Source organism: Dermacentor silvarum, chromosome 1 (assembly GCF_013339745.2).
Source record: "Dermacentor silvarum isolate Dsil-2018 chromosome 1, BIME_Dsil_1.4, whole genome shotgun sequence".
Lineage (NCBI taxonomy): Eukaryota > Metazoa > Arthropoda > Arachnida > Ixodida > Ixodidae > Dermacentor > Dermacentor silvarum.
In genome coordinates, this window is record NC_051154.1 from 122200568 (window position 1) to 122224251 (window position 23684).

At 49.4% G+C, this 23684-nt stretch overlaps 1 protein-coding gene across 1 annotated transcript in view; it reads right to left on the reverse strand.

The window, feature by feature from the left end:
- Window positions 1–23684, reverse strand: part of LOC119435957 (zinc finger protein ush) — a 364337-nt gene that overhangs the window by 21616 nt on the left and 319037 nt on the right. The window contains exon 2 of the mRNA XM_037702670.2: window positions 127–329. Coding sequence (XP_037558598.1) covers window positions 127–329 — 203 coding nt within the window. The remainder of the gene's footprint in view (window positions 1–126; window positions 330–23684) is intronic.

Consider the following 23684-nt stretch of genomic DNA (forward strand, 5'->3'; position numbering starts at 1 on the left):
ACACTGGGAGGTGGCAAAATTATATAAACCACCAGTTTGTCTGAAACCCCAATAGCGAGCATAGGTGGTCGATTGAACAAAATAGCTCCTAAACCTCAGTGTAAATAATCAAGCACAGCTACTCACGGTGATATGAGCAGCACTGACAGACTGGCCAGGGTCTTTGACCAGGTGGGCAGCGTAAGGCCCAAAGAGTGTGCCTCCACGCAGCATGACCCGGGCGTAGATGCTCAGCTCGGGAGATGGTTCGCTGCCTTCACGCAGGGCAAGCACCTCTGAAGGCAGCTGCAGAGACTCAGCCAATTCCTCAAGCTCCTCCTCCGCTTTTCCTGTGGAGTGAACGATGGTACCACACGTGAGAGGCTGGTATGCCTTCACCCCCTGCACTTTGATACCCATGTCTACAGTAGAGCACATACAGCAATAAAAAATAACAACATTGGCACCTGTGGTGACTATGACACATTAAGCTAAACATATAGTTTCCATGCAAGCTAAAGAGCTAGGCAAGCTTCCTAGGCATGAGCACCATACGACTCTGCTCTCTGACTTGCACGGCTAATCTTTTTGCACACAATTTCCCCTTAAAAGCACAGTTATCAGCGAGCTATCTAGCGAGCTATCTGTTATCTTTCGATAGCTCATACTGATATATCTCGGCAGGCGGTACTGATAGTCGGTACTGACAGTCAAGATAGCCGCGGCGGCCGCATTTCGATGGAGGCGAAATGCAAAAACGCCCGTGTGCTTGCGTTGTAGCGCACGTTAAAGAACCCCAGGTGGTCAAAATTAATCCGGAGCCCTCCACTACGGCGTGCCTCATAATCAGGACTGGTTTTGGCACGTAAAACCACAGAAAGAAGAAGAAGAATCTAAAGGATAGGAAACAAGTTCAGAGGCAGTGAGAATAAAGCTTACCATGAGGTGCGGTAAACCGTGCAAGCTTTTACGGGTTGAAACTTAGAAATACGGTAACCGGCATAAGTTACATACAGGTAGTTAAAAGTTGATATATCATTACCATCTAATCGCGAAGGTGACGTTAAACCAAACCCCAGAAACGCCACGAAATTGTTCGTTGCCCGGTTGAAGTTTCTGGGAGCTCTATGAGGCGCAGTCACATAAAGTCAGCTATGCTCTCAAACGCAGCCGCGAGCTTTGAAATACAGAGCACGGCAAATCGGTGCAACGCTTAGGACGGATCTGCACAGCGACGATGTCATAGTGTAGCGCATCGTGTGTCAAGTAAAAACGCACCATCGCGAGAAAGGCCGCGGAGTCTCTTGTCAGAGAGAGAATATGACCATACCTTAAATATTTCCTTAAGAAAATGGAAAGGCATTTCTGAATGTCCAAAGACACACTTGAAGAACGCTGGTCACGGCAGTTGCAATTATCAACTGATCGACAATGCATACTACTGTGATGCATACAAACATCCCGCGACGAAGCTAACAAATCTTTTTAGCACATTTTGTAGATATGGTAGCCATGTTGTAGTAGTTTCGGTTTTGTCACTTGTTGCCAACCGCATATCTAAATATGGCCGTGCTTAGCGCTTCTCGCCTTGTTTCGAAATCAGCGGCGCTGAATACACGGCATAGGGTGGTGCCCTCTATATTTAAAATACGGGTCTTAAAGGTTATGCTTTTGCCGGTTGAAAGCGCCGAACGCGATTTAGGGAGCCCGAAATAGGTCATAGGCTTTTGGACAGCACTTATTGACAGTCAACGAAAGAAGGTCAAGCGTAGGGAACGCCCATTCGCTGCGAAATATGGTTCGGACATTTTTTTTTTTTTTTTTTTTTTGCATTGAGCGTTATTTCATATGAATACGTTTTATCGAATTGTTAGTGCATTTTACAAAAATATAGCTCCACGGCTCCAGGAACAAATGTTACGTAACGAAACGCTGGTACGACTGCGCGAGACTGCTGGCAGAAGGAAATTTTGGGGGGTTTGCTGTTAATCTGGCTCTTGGCCATTTTTTGAATCCCAGTGCGTTCTGAACCTAGGTGCAATTACATTGTGTTAAAATATGCTCAATGTTTCCCCAGTTTGCATTTCATCTACAAGCGCAAACTCAGTTTCAAAAAATGGAGCGCTCCCCATGGAGATGTCAAAAAAAGATTTTCCCGCCATGAACAGCTCTAATGTCGTCGCTTTATTTAGTATATTCGTCCGTTTCTAACCTATTTCACGCCAAATTGGGGCACTGTGTACAGGTATGTACCCGAATAGACAGCTTCACACACTTTTTATCGAGCGGGGTCGCCGCCTGGCGGACACTGGCTGAACGAAGATAGTGTGGACTGCGCGTTGCGTCGTCTGCTAGCCGCAACTTGTTTACATGTGCGCGTACGGCGTATTACGGCGCACATATTTAAAAAAAGTCGTGGTTGTATCGTAGTCGTAAATGGTGGTATTTATTTATTTATTTATTTATTTATTTATTTATTTATTTATTTATTACTATGTGGAGCCTCATTTGACTTTGCGTTATAGCCTTTGCGCTGCAATAAAATTAGTGACTGCACGTGTCGAGCGCCCGATGTGATTGTCGCGCCCTCCGTTCGTCACAATCATTTATATTTTGTTGCTGCATTGTGATTTAAGCACTTCACAAAAAACATTTGGCGCGTTTTAAACAAATGGCGTGCTGCCATACCTAAACGCAGCGCTTTTGCGATTCCTTGAAGTGATGTGTTGATCATTCCGTTATCTTTGTGATATCATGACATATGAACGAGGTGGCGTGAGATCACTCAGCAGAAGGAAAGAGAATCTTAAGCGCTCTTGCGTGATCAGGATACAATTGATTTTAGGCGTATAATTGCATGACTGCTGCTTGGCGGTTACGCGATCTGTCCTTAGCAGTTCCTGAGGTGTCGTTTTATTATGTGGCTATCCCACTACGCAGAAATGATTTTACCTCGCAAGTGAACTTTCGTGCTTTGGTACTTTGGTCATCTGATATACAAAAGGGAAGCTAGACACAGGACGTCGTAAAATTGAGTTGCTGGAGGCTAATATAATGAACTATTTAGTATGGTGTTGCTAGCTTGACGGATGGTAGCGGCCATATTATTTTCATATATAAGCAAAGTAACATAATGAGGTTGTCTCTTAAATTAATTGAATAATATTCACATCATTCTCATGCACGCAATAATTTAAAAACATCCTCCGTGCTAAGATGTTACGTTTTTACTGCTATACCACGAAAAAAAAAATGAAAACGGGTGTGAAGACACATGGCGATCCTTCCACCGAGTAATCACTCATGATGGCGTACCTTGTTTAACTAAACTTAGTAACTCTCTTGAATTTGACAGATAATTGAAAAATAAGTAAAATGTAGTTATATAGAGGTGAAGTACAGTTAGCTACTTTTAATTGATTTTACAGAAATGCCCGCATATTTATAACCGGTGCGAGAACAGCATAAAGTTGAACTGCGTAGCAGCAGCGCCAACAGAATATGCTGAACGCAAGCAGAACACGAACAAAAAGTACCGCCGATGCATCGGAACAGAAACTGCGTTTAGCGCTCCATTTCACGTATATTAGTAGGAATGTTCAACGCGTTTCATGCAAAAATGTGTCATTGGAGGGCAATATATTATCACTTCACTTCAGTCAGTGCGTTTTATTACCAAACAATCGGCCCAAATCGTCCACAATGAAGCGCCGCCGTGTACATTTTACTGCGCGCCACCAACCGCCCATCCACACTATACGTGACGACGGTGCTGGCACCTATTGCCCGACCTCGCGGCCAATATCTTTCCGTATCTTTCACGCTACCTTGGAACACTGTGTATGTGCCATTGGGTATATGTGCCGCCGACTCATTGGCAAAGGCTTCCTTAGGTGGCCTAGTAGTTTCTGTCCTTCACATCATCGTCATCAACATCCCCTGACCGCGCCTATATCGACTACTGCTAAATTTCGAAGATTAACGATATGATGAACAATTTTCGAGTGCGGCACGCGCGTTAGATGCGCGTATGGTAGAGCAATTGAGCGTCTGTGCGGACAAACAAATGGGCACATTTGACGCAGAATTGCGAAAACTAAACCCAGTAATCTCATCACTTGCTACGCATGCAGAGAAACTATTTATGGGGATCGGAATATATCAGACAGCCCTCAGCATGTTGTCTATCGGCGCCTAAGATCAAGAGCACAAAGTGAATCGTACTTGTTTTTAGCGTCCATGCCAGTCTCGAGCCTATTATGAATTTACGCAGTTGCGGGGAGTACTTTCCGCACATTTATGTTTTCTCTTAATATCGCTGAAACATTACCCGTTCTGAAAGCAACGGTATCTTCTTTACGTACGCAACGCAGGTTTTAGTCATCGCTACAAACCTAAAGGCTAGCTTAATATTTGCTATTTCATATATGCAAATGAATGGTTAAGGCGCACAAAATCGAAACGCCGAAAAGCGGCAATAATCGCCTTCGTTCAGTACATAAGAGAAATACGAGCGCACTAGGTATACGCCAGTGATCAATTTTGTGCGCTGTGTCCCAAGATAAGACCGCACAAGGGTCCCGAATGATTACCGCGCGCGATCTCTGTCCAATAAGCACCTACACCCCCCTTACGCACGCAACACGAGAAGAGCGCATAGATGCGTGGCACCGATTGAAATGATCGGCCGGCCACACGCCCGCACTTGCCTTGTGGAGTGCGCGGGGCGCTTTACGCAATGAATATTCCATTTGTGTTCTAGTGCAGGCCCACACGCAGTGACCATACCATACATCCCGCGCGTTCGCCGCGCGAGCTCTGGTTGCAACCCTTTCCGTGTTCGTGAGATGCGAGATATGGAGTTGGTGCCCGCTATATATGTCTCCGGTATGGCAGTGTTTCACTTGAGAGAAGAATAAAAAAAGAAGCTTTCGCCCACGGCTTCGATGCCGCATAGGAGCGTCTTGTCTCCGGGACTCGCGCGATTATGCCGACGCCGGATCGCGCACGCACGTGACCACGCCACGCGGGAGGAAAGACGACGCTTGTCCATTAAGAACGGCGGCCACCACTTTTCTTCCGAGCGCGCGCACGCCGCGCGGCGAGAGAGACCAGAGGCCGATTTGCATAAAGCACCGCGCCTAATCTGACTAATGCGTTCTGCCTGCGGCGTCGCGGCATTTATCGGCCGCATCCCAAAGCAACGCTCAAAAGGCACCGCGCGCAGAAGCTCGGCTTCTGCGAGTGTACACGCCGAAACCACGGGATATCTCGCCGCGTCGATTTCTTTTTCGGCGTGTTCGTGGCGGCCTGACACCGCAGCTGTCGGGGCGGCCTTTCTCTCGGGTTTTCTTCTCCGCAGGGCGAGAGCGATTCGGCGAGTTATCGGGTAAGTCCGAGGAACGCTGTGGGAGTGATCGGTCGATCCGCTTTTCTAAAGCGCAGAGGGCGGGCCACGCTCTGCTTTTGATGGCAACGTGCATGCCAGTCCTCCTCGATCTATACTTTGATATGATGGCCACCAGGAAAAGCAAGACGCGAAAATTCGATTCCTTCTAACGCGAAGACTATAGCGAAAGCATGCGCCAACCGTCGTCACAAGTATGCCGCCAAGCGCGTACGCACGCCCAAGAATCAGGTGTCAAGAACGCAAAGGAAATAGAAACCAGACGACGAAGACAAAAAAAAAAAAAAAAAAAAAAGCCCACCTTGTCGTTCGAGAAATACCTTTCGGGAAAGCAGCCCTATATCATCACCCTAAGTAATGTCTCGACTTGCGTGCAATGTCGCTATCACAAATGGTAAAAGACAAGGGCATCGACGTCGTTAGCGTATAGCCAGCGCATGAAGAAGTTCTTTGAACACCCGTAAAAATATTGTCATCCCACATCTTCCCTTCACTAACCACCATTACCTATCTTCCGGATGATCGCAGCTACCTCTGTGACTACTACTAAGTGGTTGGCGTGACCGAATATTACGTCGAAATGTAAGACCAGAGCCTTTTAATACTGGCAAGGACTCTGGTAAGACCAAGCGTACAAGGACGATTATCGGACGGTCACCGGGCTCAACCGTCGATCGGATTTAGTGGCAATGTAAAATACAAATGCGATTGAGGTGGCAAAAATGATGTCGCCGGTGATGGAACGAAGCACGTGGGAGCATGCCAAGCGAAATTGCGAGAAATGTTTACGTACTCCCGACGTCGAAACAGACACACACGCTAAGCAAATGTATGAATATATTAAATAAATAAATAAATAAATAAATAAATAAATAAATAAATAAATAAATAAATAAATAAATCGCGCTTATTTTGTGACCTCTGACGCGCATCTTATGCACTTATCTTCTTAGCTTCTTATCCATATCTTCTTATCCATATCATTATTCCTGCATCCAAGTATATGCGACTTTGCCAAAGCACACAGCTGACGGTATTATTCATTGCTGACCGGCATCTCCCCCGATTGTTGTCCGGCGATTCCCTTCTACGGCGGAATAGTTCGTTTGTTAATTTCGGTCGGAACCTCCAGAGCGGAAGCGAGCGTATCACTTTCGGGGATACCTTTACTTTTGCGTGACGTATACCATCCAGCAGCGGCGCCTGATTGGAGCGATGGAAATTCTGTCCGCTGGCTCATGCAATGAATGCGCAGTGAAGGCGATATCCACGAAAGCGATCGACCGAGATTATGGCAGTATACAACACTCAGCACGAAAGCCAGTCCTAGCGTTTTTGAAGAATTATGGCGAATCAGCGTTTCAGGTTTCGTAAATACATAGATATATATTTGCTCCAGCAAAAAACTCGCGTATTTAAATTATGGGGTTTTACGTGCCAAAACTACGATCTGATTATGAGGCACGCCGTGGTGGGGGACTCCGGAAATTTGGACCACCTGGAGTTATTTAACGTGCACCTAAATCTAAGTGCACGGGTGTTTTCGCATTTCGGCCCCATTGAAATGCGGCCGGGCGCGACCTCGTGCTCAGCAGCCCAACACCATAGCCACTGCATGAACAACCACGGCGGGTAAAACTCGCGTATTTCACGGCAAATCTTCTAGCGCGCATCTGACAATGTCTTTGCTCTCATTGCATGCCTTCGGTGTTTCGTGTGCAATATTCCCGGGGACTTGCAACCTGTTTCTGTGACTGCAGTCGTTACACGTTAAATAGGAAATCACTGAAGATTGCGTTGCATTTGTACCGCGACTCAAGCTTGGGGCAGCGGCACAATTTCGGCCCGTGGACCACCGGCGCTTTGCGGACAACGAAAGTGCTTCGATTATTATTGAAAACTACAGGTATTAATGGAGCCTGTGAATATATCTTTTGCGTGTGTGTATGCGTGTCAGTGGGTGTATGTGCCGTCCCTTTTTTAAATCATCGCGTTTAAATCAACCCCCGGCGCTGACGTCACAAAGGAACGAGCAGGCCTTGTATTATGTACGTGGTGTAGTGGGCCGGTCGGCACTTGTACTAGTAGCAAAGCTAAGTGTTGCCGGTAATCTTTATGTGTATGGCCGTTAAGTGGGGACATCTGCCGCAGCGGTGACGTATAATGAAAAAGGTAATGGCACCTCACCGCATTTCTTTGTTCAGCCAAACGCAATCTCTCGAAGGTTTCGCATTTATCAGAGCTGCGCGTGACCAGGACGTGATGGCAGAACGGCGAAGTTCTTTTTTCACGGCTCCCGACTCGGGAAAGTCGGGGTGTGCGTGGCGCTGAGCATATATACCACGAGAGACAACACGATTGGCTCGTAAGCAGACAGGTGCGAACCTCAAGTCACACAAGACCAAAGGGAAAGATGTCAATTTCCGGGGCCCGGTCCAACCAGCGAGCGGATCTGAGCCGCGCAGAGCCACCGAAAGGCAACAAAGGGAGTACGACGGGCCGGGTCGGAGGGGAGGAGCATGCCACGGAAACTTTGCCAGAGGCATGACAGCGCGCACGTGTTCATTTGCGGTTGCAACCGGATGCGCTGTGCCTCCCATACAGGCGCATGCGGCGGAACCCGACGCCGCCAGAGTTATCGAGAAACCCCTGCGCCTGGCGCGAAACACAAAGGAGCGTCGCGCTCGATGCCTCAGATAAATAAGCCGCGCCCGGAACTGTAACCTCGTGTGGCCACAGCAAAGTTTTTGCGTGGCGCGCACACGGCGCGAACTCTCGATACTGGGAACGTCTGCGCGCCCGGCTTCCCCTCCAGCCTTCTTTTTTTTTTTTTTTTTTAAGAGCAGAAAAAAAAAATAGAGAAAGAAACAAACAAAGAACGCGCACGGGCAATCAACAAGGCGGTGTACCGCACGAGACCGAGATACACACGGCCGGCGGTTCGGAGCGCGAGCAGCAACGACCGCGAGCAGCACCGCGCAAACGAAAGCGCACCGGCTGCATTAATCGGAAGAGACACGTCCAAGTTGCCGCACTGGGGGGGCACGACCAAGGAGCGTCGAGAGTTAATTTATGGAGCCTTGATTCTGATTAATTAATCCGCTAATGAAACGTCAATCGCGCGGCCTCCGCTGTTATTTCCTCTTCTGGGCGACGGACAACGCGCAATCGGAGCTTCCACGCGAGAGCGACGCTCAAAAAGAGGTGCACCCGGGCGCGGATGCCGAGACAGAGAAAACGAAAAAAAAGGGACACACACGCACGCGCACGAAAAAAAGAAAGCCCGATCGGGCGAGAATGCGGACGGTGCGCAACGTGAACCTCGTCGACAATGAAAGCGCAACAAAACAGGCTTCGCCAAAGCCTGGTCACGGGAGAACGCAAACCCGCTCCAACCCGACCGGAATTATTCTCGCGCCCCGCAGCGACAGCGCGGCCTATAACCTTATTCGCTTCCGAGCAAATATGTCCCCGGTGCGCGCGATAAGAGAAGGAAACGAGTCGACGCGCCTGCGCTCAACTTTCCACGACGCCTGCTTTGTTTTTCGTCCGCAGAAGTAAAAACAAACAAACAAACAAGCAAGGAAGTTCAAGTGAAAGCGCGACCCCGAGAAAACAGCAGAACAAGTCGACAAACTCGAAGCGCACGGCCGATGAGAAAGGACAGGGAAAGGGGGTGACACAGGCACAGATCCTTACGCCACCGAAAAAAAAAAAAGAAAGAAAAGAGAAAACACACAAAACGGAAAACACCGTAGTCGCTCGCAACATCATTAGACGCGTACACTCACGGCAAAGTAAATAACACGCCGGCGGAGATGTCCATGAAATTCGAGCTCCCGAACGAGGGCACGGGGAAACGCAAAAGCGCCTTTTGTCTTGGCGCGACCCTATGCGTAGAGCAGCTCGCCTCGGGTGCAAAGCAGCTGACGTATCTGTGGCTGGGCTTCGTCCTCGCTCAACTCACTCTCGCGATTTTTCGCGACCACTCTCGCTTCCGCCCGGTCGCTGCCGCAGCAACACGGAGGCCCCATCTCCGCGTGTCGAATAATGATGCACGGAGAGCAGTGCGCGCCTTTTCGACGAATCGCGCTTTTGCGTTTCGAACCTCCACAGCGTTCCACAAGCAGTCTTTGGGAAACCAGGCAGCTCGTTGGCATTACTTTCTTTTTTTTCTCATACCTGGCCAATTCAATTCGCCCATCGAAGCACGAGGCGCTGTTCGCGCGGAAACGCACACACACCCGGAACGGGATATAGTTTAGCAAAATGTAATTAACTCCCTGGCGGGGCCTCTGGTATCACGACGCGTCCCTTTCCCTCGCTTCAACACTTTATGCAGCGTGCATGTCCGGAGCTCGAAGGAGTTATTAATTAATCCTATTTGCTGCAAGCCAACCACGGACAACCTCAGTGATTGATCTTCGGCAGCACGCATACTGCGCAGCATCATCGCGTAGCTTGCTTTTTTTTTTCTTTTTTTCTGTTCTCAACAAGGTCACAGTACACCTCGGAGAACCGTTTATCGGTGCTCGCATTTCCTTTGTTATTTCCCGTCAACAAAAGAGGCAAAGATAATGAAAAAAAAAAAAAAACAAATAATAACCGCCGAAACAGCGCACTTGCGGCGAAGTAGCTCTGAAGACCGCCCGATAAAGTAAGACGCATCAAAAAGGCCGGGCGTTTTATTCTTTGTTTCGTGGCCACTGCGAAGCCGCCATAGTTAGTCGCGGTACCCCGCGAAGAATGACAAAGTTCAGTGTGGCTTCCGCGAGATATACGTAAATGCTCTACAGTGATCGCAGCGCAAGAACTCCGTGCTCGCCGCATAAGTAAGCAGATTAGCACGAACGAAAGGATGCAGGAGAGAGCGAACCGCGTCCGGAAATTTTGGTCTTGGTCTCGGCGCGGGGCGTTGGCTCTGGAGAGATAAACGGCTTTTGATTTGGGCGCCACTTGCATTGAAGGCAAGCCGTCGGCGCTGACATCTGACGGCACCAGCAAGAGCGGCTGCTGCTGCCGCCGCATCCGGAGGCCGCACAGACCGCGTCCCGCCAGCAACATTAATAGCCGCGAGTATATTAAAGAAGCTAACGCAGCAACAACAACAACTAATATAGGACGGCCACGAAACGGCATCGACCACAGTGCAGACGGGCAAGAAGAAAACAGAATGGGGAGGGGGAAGGGGCGATAAAATTAATGGATTTGTAAATAAGACGGGTGGAGGCGCACGACTGGCTTGCGAGCGAGCGCGCCGTAGGATAAGCAGAGCGGATGAAGATTGGGGATCGGGACAGTGAGCAAGGCGCAAGCACTGAATCTGTGGTGCGGACGTTTCGGAGGAAAAAATACGAGGAAGAAAGAAGAGAGACGTTGGTTTAAGCCGTGCCCGTGGATCAGACTAGTCGCATGACATCACTCTCCTCTGAGGAGCGCTGCCGAGCAGCTTCCTTTTTTTTTCTTTTTTTGCTCCCTCTTGTGGGCGACGTTGACAACTGTGATTAGCCTCGGGCGACTTTGTTTATTCGTTTCCTCTTAGGGGTGGAGGAAATCGAAACGATCATTCTCTGGTCACTGTGCACAGCACGAGGCTCGCAGGCAAGGCTGTAGAAGCTTTTGTGCTGTCGATGCATGACGTAAATTTGCTTGTGACAACACAATAATGAATCACCAAGGAGCGCAAGCTTCCTCATGTTCGAAGAGACAATTTAAATGTGGTGAATAACTGCCGGAAAGGATTGAGAGAGAGAGAGGAAATAGCTGCGCAATGCCGTAGCATTAGACCGGGAAGTTTGCGAGCATGTGGTGCGCACGTTGCGAGCTTTTACCGACAACGCACAATGTTCAATGACTTTTTAATATTTTTTTATACACGGAGCCCGCGCAGAGTGCGACTAAGAACCTGATCAGAAGGACCGCTTGCCAATGGGCAAATAACATAAAACGTGTACAAGGAGGGCATACAAGTTGTCCTGTTTCGAACAGAGGGGCAGCCAGAAAACAAATTTCCGTTCAGGCAATCCCTGTATAACATTGCCTTGAGCGCTTAGACTCGTAATCTAAGCAGTTGGGGCCAACACCACGTTCACCCAACGCGGTGTCCAGTTCAGTGCCTGTTCCGATACAAGCGGCACGCGCAAGTGGTAGGCGCATAGAAAGGGAGAGCCTTCAGCTGCTGGCCCACAGTCGCGGGCCATCATCGAGAACAGCCACCAGCAGCGTCCGCCAGGAGACAAACGGAGCGCGAGACGAGGTCCGCGGACGGCCGCCCTATCAGCGGACAGCAGCCTCGGCTTGTATCCACGGTGGCCAAAGGCCGCCACCATCTGCTTGACTGCTTGGGCGGGCGAGAAGAAATCGCAATCATCGACGTCGCCCGGACAGCTAGCGCGCCGCATTCCGAGATTGAAAAACGGTCCGCGACTGGCGAGCGACACCCGGGAAGGACGTCGGCTGGCATTTGTTGAACAATAAAACAATGACGCTTCATCACCAGCCCGGAGAGCTGAATTGGGCGCCTCTATCGGCGGAAACAGAAATGCCGCACACACGGCAGCTGAGAGACAAAATGGGGACAGCAAGTGGAAAACGGGCCCCAGTGACGAGCCCGGCAGCAAGCGCGCGTGTGTCAACGCAGTCGGAGCCGCCTGGACCTTCCAGATAGCGCGCTCTCGACAAGTGGACATCGCGCGGGGGCAAACAGCGGCGGTGTGTGCGCGCGCCTCCTTTTTTTCTTGCCCGCGCGACTCGCTGTTTGTTGCGTCTTCGCTCGCGCCGGCTCACCGCCCGGCGACCACCGGATGACAGCTCGCTCTCTCTCGCGTTCTCTACGACGCGTCGTCGCATCTTGTCTCGAGCTGCGCGGTAAAATGAAAGCTATACCGGCTCGACACAGTCGAGCAGAAAACGGGCGAAGCGATAGGCTATCATACTCTCGTTTTCAACACTGTGAATCTTCCCCTACTTCGTTTTTCGGATTCCTTGAGAGCCCTCGACACTGGTAGTTACATGAATGCTACCGACAGCCCAGAAACAGCGAGCTGTACTGAATCCTTTGTGGTGCATCGGTAAGCGATGATCTTAGAGTGGTAACAATTTTGCGTTGGATGTAGAATTCCCTTAGCAGAACTCATCCGCTCCCTAGAGTCAAATTTTCAACAAGACTGGCGTGGCCAGGAACTGCCGCCTATAATAAGGTGTTGTAGCACATCGGAAGCGTATTTATGCAACAGTCCCTGCCACACGGGAGCGTCGCGAAAATAACGAATCCACTGTGCGTATGCACGTGGGAGAGGTGCCGTGCAGTAGCCCGCGTAAGCAAAACCTGGCAGGTGGCCGGGGCTGTAACGGTAAGCGGTAAGCTTCGCTAAAATATCCGACGCCTCGTATGCATACATAAGGTGCTGTAGTTGTGCGCGTGCAATCTCAACTGTCAGTCATAGATACCTCGTCTCATCTTTCTCTTCGGGCTCACAGATGTACGATATAGACTAAGTGCAGCCAAAGAAGCAAGTCACCTGGTTTTGTTCTCTACTCCACCAGATAACCCTACCTTTCTCCATTCCATAACGATGCGACATCCCGCTCTATTGACTAAGTGAACTCCAACAAGGAATATCCAAAATTTATAAAAAAAGTATTTCAACGGATATTTCAGTGAGCTACTATGAGGAATAAAATTAACAAGCGCAACCAACTCGGCGTAAAAAATGCAACATGATGGCGTAAATCCTTTCGAAACGATGACTTCATCTCGGTTTCACTGACTTATTCATTGATTATTTTTTCTTAAATGTCATGACAAAGGAAGACACGAAAGTGGAAGAAGGGCAAAATGTCTCACAGTACCGCGGGCACGTCAACTAGTCCGCAGTCACTGTTAAAATGTGTTAGTGGAAGGAATGCGGATTCATAAAATGAGGCTGTGAAGAAGATTCAAGGGAGTAATAGCAGGCGATTGGGCAACAATGGAGTCGGGACACATGCTAACAAGTACATTTTAGTGCACTTGTGAGAAGAAGAAGAAGAGGAAGAAGAAGAAGAAGAAGAAGCATGCGAAAATTCTACACCCCCAAAGTGGATATGTGCCACTGACTCCAAGGCGCTACATCTATAGCACAAACGACCGCGAAACAGCGCGCGTACTCAAAAGTTAGTTCGCGAACGACCAAGACCAAGAAAGAGCAACCTCTCGGAAGGACTCGCAATAACTTCTGTTGTAGTGAAGATGGGCTTGATTTGTGTACACCGGGACGCAGAAGGCTCACTTCGCGCGACCGTACAGAGTGCAGCTTTATCGCCAAGAGAACAGGAGCGAAAACAACGACGGCGTCCTGATCGTTCCGGCGGTGTCACAAGTCGTGCTACTCGTCCGTGCAGTGACGATATCTGATAATCCCCAAAAGAAACACGTCCTATCTCGCGCCCAGTGGCTGCTGCACCTTGCTGCTGGTCGGCACTTCAGTCGGATCGCAGATACACCTTGAAAACGTGTCCGCGAACCGTGAAGCATCTGTGTGCAAGGGTCGGCGTTCGCTCGTGTAGCGGACGCGGCCTTATTTGTAGCTGCGCGGACGTGCTTAGATGGCGACTGCAAGACCGTGAACGCTGCTTGTCTTCCGCCACCCGGTGTTGACGCATCGTCCAAGCGATAACTCACGCGCAACCGTCGCAGTGCGAGAAATGTCCACACGGGAAGGACTCCCCTCCCTCCCGCTGTCCCGAGTGCACGAGGCGAGCGCAAGTGAAAAAGAGAAAAAAAGGGGGAGGAGGAAAGGAATACAACGTCGTGCCATTGACAAGGATGAATTATGACCGATGTAATTGGAAATGGCCCTCGACTCCCGCGAAGTCACGTTCCAGGCAGCGTGGCGACGAGAGATTGGGCGAGAACAGCGCAGACCCCCCCTCTTTCCGCGACGCATCCCGAAGACGTGCCCCGTCACCGAGAAGCGTTTTTCGTCGTCGCTGCCGCCACTGCCGGTGATAAGTCGCTGGGACAGCGGCCCCTTCCGCCCCTACAACGCGATGTTGCTGCAGTGCCTTCGAGAGACGCCGTGCCCCACCTAATCTAAGGAGTCGTGTAAGAAAAAAACAGCTAAACAAAGGTTCATATCGCCGAGTGCTGGACGCCGGCACGCCGTATTGTCGCCTTAGGGAAACAAATGTGGCGCTGCACTGTTTGCCAATGTGCGAACGTAAAGTGGGCACTTTTATTCCTTATCAAGGGGAACAGAGCTTTTCGTTTCAGTCATGCGTCTTCTGAAAATAATTTTCCCCCGCACAGCACCGGTACTTTTCTTTCGCCGCATTTTTCGGACAGTCGCTCCGTGAACTCGCTTGGAGCAGCGTATTCTTCTTGGTTAGTCAATACTAACAAGTGCATCTACCTTTTCGCACGCCACGTATTTCAGCGAGGGCAGAGATACCAATCGACGGCAGCTCGGGAATACGATTATTCGTATTTTCTTGAAATAAGGGGGAAAAATTAAATGGATGAGAGCTGTTGAGGGAAATGACGCGCACAGATAGTACGGGAAGTGCGAGACGTAGTACAGAGCAGCAATAAGTAAAGGCAAGACTGAGAAATGAGGTTTTACGTGCCAAAACCACGAACTGATTATGAGGCACGCCGTAGTGGGGGACTCCGGAAATTTGGACCACCTGGGGTTCTTTAACGTGCACCTAAATCTAAGTACACGGGTGTTTTCGCACTTCGCCCCCATCGAAATGCGGCCGCCGTGGCTGGGATTCGATCTCGCGAACTCGTGCTCAACAGCCCAAGACCATAGCCACTGAGCAACCACGGCGGGTTGTGAGCAAGAAGAGCAATGTTTCAACTATGCTGATTGTTCGAGTCAGTTACATAACTTCGAGGGGGAAAAAATGAGACTATGCAGCACTAGTACAACTGCAATGTCGCTTCTCTGCAAGCTCGGTCGTTGCGCGGAAATGCCAACTGACAGGAGAATGCGAAAAAAGGGACGCGCTGCGCGCTGTGCCGGCATCAATAAGCGCGAACATTTAAACTGCAAGAAGAAAACAATGAAAGATGCTAGGGATACTAGAATAATATCTGCAGTTAATTTGTTTTTAACGTGATTTTGTCAATTAGACATATTAACAGACAATATATATATATATATATATATATATATATATATATATATATATATATATATATTTATATATATGATGGCGCAATGGAGGCGGTAAACGAAAACTTCTTTATAACAACAGTTTCGAGAGTGAAAGAGTTCCACTGTCGATATATATATATATATATATATATATATATATATATATATATATATATATATATATATATATATATATATATATATATATAACGAGAAGAAAGGGAACCGAGGGGCCCGATTTTTATTAATCAAATCATAAGAAGCCAACAAACATTAACACCAGTTGTTCTTTCATCCATTTTCATTTCCATTAATTTATCATTTCTTTAATTCAATTAGTAAAGTACAAGTAATTTACCCTATTTTGTCCTGGTGTTAATGTTTGTTGGCTTCTTATGCTATGATTAATAAACATCGGGCCCCTCGGTTCCCTTTCTTCTCGTTCAATACATAACGAGGGTCTCCAATCCGGCAACATTGATGCCTTTAGGTAGCATATGTGGGTTTATTGACCAGTTGCCATCACCCAAAAAGATCACGTGCTCGTGACGCCTGCGGCAGAAAGGACGTTCCACATCCGCCCCTAGGTTTGTGAGTGGTGGCGCTGGCTAACACTCCCAGGGTTAGTTCTAGTTGTAAAAACATAAATACCCCAGAAAGTGGATGGGAAAACGGCTCCGCGGTAGCTCAATGGTGAGAGCATCGCACGCGTAATGCGAAGACGTGGGTTCGTTCCCCACCTGCGGACAGTTGTTTTTTCATCCATTTTCATTTCCATTTCTTTCTTTCATTTCATTTCTTAATTTCTTTAATTAATTTCTTTAATTCAATTAGTAAAGTACAAGTAATTTCCCCTATGTTGTCCTTGGTGTTAATGTTTGTTGGCTTGTTATGATTATATATATATCGCCGCAAATTTGATCGAGGCAAGCTTCTCGTCTTCTCGGTAGCAGAAGGAGTCGGGCACCAAGGTCCATGCCCCGGGTAAAGACCTGTCAAGTAGTGCATCTGACCTATATGAGTTCAAGGCTGCTGTTATGTCCCTGTTAGCTCGCAAAACCAGAATGAAGTATAATAAAATTTACAATCCACAAATTAGCAGTGGTGTTAGATGTCCGACTATATAGAACTTTCTTCATTGCCTCCGTGCGCGAGCACTGTTGACTTAGTGCAGTATTTCGTTATTACGCTGGAGCCTATACGTCAAGCCAAGAAAAATGCCAGCAGGGTCAGCGCAGAAAACATAACTATGCGCGTTACCACTTTAAAATAAAGAGTGCCTCGACAACTGGTCTCCAGCCAAGAGAGCGCGGGACGACGCGCTACATTTCCAAACGCGCGTGGTCGAATGGCACACGCCCGGGCCACCGCAAAGCACACTTGCCGGGGCGAAATAAGCAACAAAGCATAATTTACCCGGTTGTCAACACAGACAGAACGAAAGAAACGGAAAGAGCGCGAAAGAAAAAAGACGGCGGCGCGTGGCGGAGGCAGAAGCAAAACGCGCCGTCGGCGAGCCCGGCGCTCGCTTTATCTGCTTCGGTCCAAAACCACGCGCAGACTCTTAGCGCCGCGGGTGCTTTATCGCGCACCAAGCTATTTTGGTGAGCTACTTGTCGCATTCTCGAGTCCCAGTGAGAGCGCACGCACATTGTCGTGTATATACAGCTATCTCGTCGCGCGTGTTTATATAGAGAGAGAGGTTGGTTTATTTGCCGCTCTTCTTTCTGTGCCGTTGGACGACCATCCCCCGCCCACGCGCGAGAAGATCGGGGCCGCGGCTCGTTGCAAATCCTCCGCGAGATTTGCCTCCGCGCCCGATGCGCCGCAATCTCGCGCGGTCGGCTGCGCGCGACACTATAGCGAGAACAAAACGGGGCCCCCGAGAGGGGGAAAAACCGCGGCAGCCGCTGCAAACAGCGCGCCTTGCTTTTGCCCCGTCTCGAGCATAGCAATGCCGCCCGCCATGGCCGACGGAGATAATGCGCTAATCCGGCGGCACCACCTCTCTCTTCCTCTCCCGAATGGCCGGCGCGCGGCGATGATGGTGGAATGCGCGCGCGTGGACCCTGATGGTGTGTCGGGCCTCCGCGCTTCCCGAGCACAGCCGTCCCAGAAGATGCGTGCTCCGCAACGGCTGCCCTGCGTGCCCGACACGCAACACGAGCCGCCAACGCCTTGGGCATGTATAGGGTTAGCCTATACCCGACAATAACGCTCCCCGATTGACGCGAACGACGCGGCAGCACGGGAGAACGGCTTGAGAACGCCTACAACGCGCGACCGGTCATCGTTTTACCTCGCGTAACGTCCAAACAAAACACCAATTATTTTCTTCCACCTTACCATATATGCTATACAAAGCAACCCTAAGCGCTTTTGGAAAACCGCGAATCTAAAATACTCTAACGATGTCTCACTTTGCGACTACTCCGGCGTTCCTGTCCCAGAATCGTAAGTCTCTTGACACTGGATTTGTACCACTTGACTGGCGGATTGGTACGGTCGTTCCAGTTTCCAAGCAAGGTCCTAAAACCTGACCCAAGAAATATTGTCACCTCTCTATCACTAGCATCTGCTGAAAAATTGTGTAACATGTAATCTATTCTAATGTGGCTAACTTTCTGCCAACTATGAACTTCTTCCACTCTAACCAACATGGCTTCCATAAAGACGACACCCAACTCGCTCTCTTCCTTCATGCCATTCACCCTTTTCTCAGCCGCAACATTCCTACAGACCTCGATCCTTTGGTTAGACTTTGAAAAGGCCTTTGACAAGGTCCCACATTTCCGTATATTACTGAAACTTTCCTAGTTAGTATATAGTAAATCAGTTCGTCGTCTCTTGGATTCGAGCGTTTCTAACAAACCGTCAGCAATTCGCCCAAGTAAATTCAAACTGGCGTGCTATGCAGGATGTGCCGAGTTTCTTGCGCGCCTGAGTTTGCTCGACGGCAATCAGTGAACAAAGATAGCGCCGAACGCGCGAAAGCAGCAGAGAACAAAACAAGTTAAAACCGCGCATGTCAACACGAGCGCACCCTGCGCACGCCGCTTCTTCGTTTCAAACGCAGATGGCTCGGCAATGTTACGCGCCAGCGCCGCTTGTTATCAACGCAATATCGCAATACCGTGACTGTCCCGCTATCTATGTACAGACTCGGCGAAAGCCGCTTGCCACGCCTTTCTGGGCAGCGTCACGGGCGTGTCTCCTCTTTCGGCCATTATCTGTCTATCCACCGTCGAACGCGAACGGTGCAGACGTGGCGCATTCTCACGCCAACCCTTTCCTTTCTTTCGAATATGTTCAAAGTAAAATTTTTTCTATAACTTACTTGCACAGGTAATGCACTGGGTGGAGCGATAAACAAATAAAAGAAGCCACCGACGGTTTGGCCACGTGAATGATTCTTTTTCGGCCGCCCATGAAGCAACACCCAAGTGATAGTAACCCAAGAGTGAATCCAGATAAGCCAGTGAAACTGGAGGCGTGCCGAGGCTTGAATTTTACGTCTGGATACCATTAGCTCATTCATCTGAGGGCGTCGCCAGAGCTCACGGAGATACCGAACTTTGCCAAACTCGGGCCTGCCTGCGTAGCATTCCTCGTTTCCTCTTTCCTCTGTTTTATCTGGTATACCCCAAGAAACCGTTCTTGGACCACTGCTTTTCCTAATTTGCATAAATGACCTACCACTTAACGTCTCCTCTCTAACACGCATTATTTTTCGCCGATGATTGTGTTGTCTACTGCCCAACAAGTTCAACCGCTTCCACTCTCCAGAATAACCTCCTTAAAATACAAGAAGGGTGTGATACCTGGCTTATGACACGGAATGTAAGTAAAACCACACTAATTAGTTTCCTCCACCGTCGTAACGTTTCTTAATTCTTCAACTTACACAAGTAACAACTGAGGTATAGCCACCGCAAATTCTTTTAACGCGTATGGCTCGTGTAGTAGCAGGCGTGATAACCTTCTTCAGTCGACGACGGAGGTTAGCACTCATTGTGGACACATGAGCTCCAGCATCAGTTAACGCCGTCAAAGGGACACCATAGACGTGAACATCAAGTAAGTTCTGGTTTGTTGGGAGCGTTAATGGAGAATTTCGGCACGATGAAATTAATGCAGCAGTATCTTGGTGAGCACATCTACTATATGATCTCAATTGGTCACTTCATACCAACCACATAGCAAATTCTGCTTCGTCCTATGAAATTACTGTAGCCTATAAAACCATTATACGTCCAAAACTTGAATACTCCAGTGCCCCCACCCCTGTTTTTGACCATTCCCAATCAAGCCATAATAAATCACTGAGAGAGAGAGAGAAAGAAACGAGAAGGGAAAGGTAGGGAGGTTAACCAAGGACGTGCCCAGTTGGCTACCCTACGCTTGGGGAGAGGGAACACTAAAATCAATTCAGAACCAAGCCGCTCGGTTTATCGTATCTAACTACAAGTATACTCTTATCATTGCAGCCTCATGGCACTAAAATACAAGCTTTCTCTGCTGTCCCTAGTTTCTCGTCCTATAATCGCTAGGTTATGCTTTTACCATAAGTTGTTTCATTCTTCACCGTCTGGCCGATAATCATCCATGTTCATCACCCTCGTCACCCTTGTCCATCGTATCTCACAGGCATTGGCCACCCAAACACCGTGGTGCCACCACGCGCACACACTTTGACGTTTCAGGAACCCCTTTTTTGTATGTGCTGCTAGCGACTGGAATGACCTTTCCAGTGATATCGTTCTCACCACCAACAGCGCCTACTTAAAATCCACTCTCGAAGGTGTCGACGCTTATTTTGCGCTATTGTAGGGCAGCAGCAAACTGAACGCTTGTCTATTGCAGTCTTAAGGCGGTCGTGGGATCAAATCCCCGATGCGGCGGGCGCATTACGATGACACCGAAATGCACTAACGCTCGTGCTCTTAAATTTAGGTTAACGTTAAAGAACCCCAGGTGCGTCCGAATTAATCCGAAGTCACCCACTACGGGCATGCATCATAATCAGATCCTGGTTTTGGAATATAAAACCCCAGAATTCAATTTATTTTGTTCTTCACCCCTCATGTTAAATCCCCAATAAGAACCTTGGAGATATCAAGAAATAAATATGTAAATTTCGACTGGTGGCGTATTGCTCTCGTCTGAACAGACCCTCTCAGTGCCACTGCAGAAACTTGCAAAGTCTGCGCCAGTAACGCATTTCCCTTAGGAATGCGGTCGAATGTGCAGGTGCCAAAGTGGAGGGGAGGGGGGGGGGGTGCACACTCTCCACGTGATGAGTCTTTAACTACACGAAGGGTGCCTAAGAAATGAAGTAATGTGGGATATTTTCGCCCATTTTCCTCTACGCGGGTGGTCTGAGAATTCTCTCTATTTTTTTTACATTTCTGACAAACATTATTTTACCGCCAGGCCCTTTACGAGAACTGCGATGCCGCACAAATGTAATAACCTTCCATGCGGTACGTAGTTTCTCCAGGCACTAACGATGTGTTACGTCGGCGTTCTGCGAGAACGTGAAGGCATCGAGTTTGCCTTCGCCACTCATCATCAGCTCGTGCTATTGACTCACGCACCGAGCAAGGAGGCATTTTGACACGGCCGTTAAAGTTTGTCACACGGACATTTACTTTGAATTTGGGTTCGTTTTATCTTTCTATAACCGCAAAGCATATTCCAACAGGAACACTTATATAGAGGACTCACAAACTAACACGTTCCGATGGTTTTTGCACGTCTTCCCCCGATGGTTTTGCAACGTCATTGCCACTAAGCCACCACGGCAGGTAGGAATGCGCATTGTTTGAACGTTCACCTCTCGTTTTCATCCAGGGCCAATAAAAAATTAATTAAAAAAAGCGTGTTTAAAGGTTCGCAAACAAATACGTGAAGCTCAGACAGCGCGCACGTCACTTTCTCCACGTTGCTGGCTCTTTTGAGGTGAGACGCATAGAGGAAAAAAAGTCACACTGCCGCCCGAAAGGATTCTTTTAAAAACGACACGGAGACTTTCAAGCGGCCGTCTCGCCACCTATACCGCGCACTGTCGACAGCAGCACCCACGCCCCCTTTGAAGTACAACAAAGAGGCAAGTGTCGAACGAAGACTGAGAAATTCTGAGAGGACGAAAGGCAGCGAAGTTAGGAAGCTCATCTGAAATAAACAAGAAAAAGAAAAGACTAAGTAAAAACTGCGGACGGAACTGTAAAAACACGCGCGAGGAAGAGGAGCGAGGGAGTAACCGGCGCGAGTAGTGTGGAGGGAGCGATGGACGGAGAGGGAAAGAAAGAAGAATAAAAGCATTAGCCAGGAAGAAAAAAGGAATCCGAGGGAGGAGTGAGCGGGCCTGTGTGTGTGTACAAAGAATAAACCCGCTAAGCCCCGATAGGACGAACGATAGATTAGAACGTGCGGATGAATTGAAACTGACGCAACAAAAGGCAGCGCGCGAGCCCGTAGATAGGGGCGGCGAACGGTGCTAGATAAGGCGCCAATGAGCGGGGACTGGCAGCAGCAGCAGCGGCGAAGAAAACAGCAAAGCGACGCGCCGGAGGAGGGGAGCAAGACGGGAGGCGAAGGAGCGTGGCACCACCACCGGCGAGGCGCGTGCGCGAGTGCCACTGGACCGCCGAGATAAGCGGCCGCCGGGCGGCGAGGGTCGTCCCGCACGCCCGGCTATCTCCCGTTCAGCCGGCTTCCCCCATCTCCCGCACGGCTCGAGATATCGGCGCGTACGCAACTCCGGAGTTTGCCTGCGCTATCGGGGGCCGCCTTTCTTCCCGCGGCTCTTCTCGGGCGTTGCCGACGTTGCCTCCGGCGCACCGCTCGCGACGGACGACGCGACGGGCAGGCTCGCCGCCCCCCCCCCCCCCCTCCCCCCACCACCACCATTACTGCCACTACCCCGTTTATGGGCGCCCAGAGCGAGCGGGCCCTCGGCTGCTCTCCTTGGACGCCGTGTGTTGACTCGAGCGCGCGTCCAAGGTTCCCGTCGAGCATTCGTAGCATTATCGGGAAGGATTCTGACACGCCGCGGTCATCGTGATCATACACGGCCATTCCGGCCTTCTAAACTCCACTGAGGTACGATGAATAGTTGTTATGACATACTAAATTTTAAACAAAAAATAAATACGGGGCGAAAAACGACGGTACACAACGGGGAAAAGCAACGAAAGGAGATGATTCATTTTCTAGCACTCCGCCTCACTTTCGTTTACAACACCGAAGTGTGTGAAATTACATATGGCTCGGACAATTTGGGGGCCCTCTAACTCATTCTGATTACTTAGTACGAGCAATCAGAAAAACACAAGCGAAAACACTTCGTTCATGATTGTCTTATTTCGAGATCTATACTGATATACATGCAGGTATACCATGCCAAGAGATAGCCAATTGTTGACGATATATAAATACGCGTTGTAGGTGGAAGGAGTGCCTTTATTATTGTTGATGCATACAATAAACAACCCGTGAACATCAAGAACATTATGTTAGGTTTCTTTTACCTCGATACAAGCTATGTTGTAATTCCTTTTGCAGTGCATCAGCTCATTCGGCCAGAATCCACCATGTACGAGAGTACCTTGTGCCAGTCGATGCAAATCACTAGAATTTTTTCAGTGCCAGCAACCGACAGCCGTGCATTTCCGCATGTATATGTATATCGTGCGGTGTCGTCGCTAGTGCCGCACAGCCAAAAATTACGGAGTAGAACCGAGCAGCCCAGCGACAACTCAGGCTTTGCTCCCCGACATTTCGCGTTTATCCGGATCCGCGGGGCGGCATAGGCTCACCGCGCGCGGACGGCGCACTCGTAACCCGAGCTCGGCACGCGAGCGGGTTCCCGACTCCAGGCGCAGCCCGTCACAGTCTGGCGCAGCAGCCACAGCGCGGTTTACGGTTCCGCCCGGTAGGCAATAGTTGGGCGACCAATACGAGACACCTCGCGCGTTTTTACTATCCTATTTACAGAGATGCGCATAAAACCGGCTCCTCTTTCTGAGCAGCCCTCGGCGGCGCATTCACACCTCGAAAACCCCGGGGACGCGGGCGGCGAAGGCGGGCTGCCGAGCAAGCAAGAAGACAGAAGCCAGCCGCGAAGGCGTGAAAGTGTGCGCACGAGTCAAAGA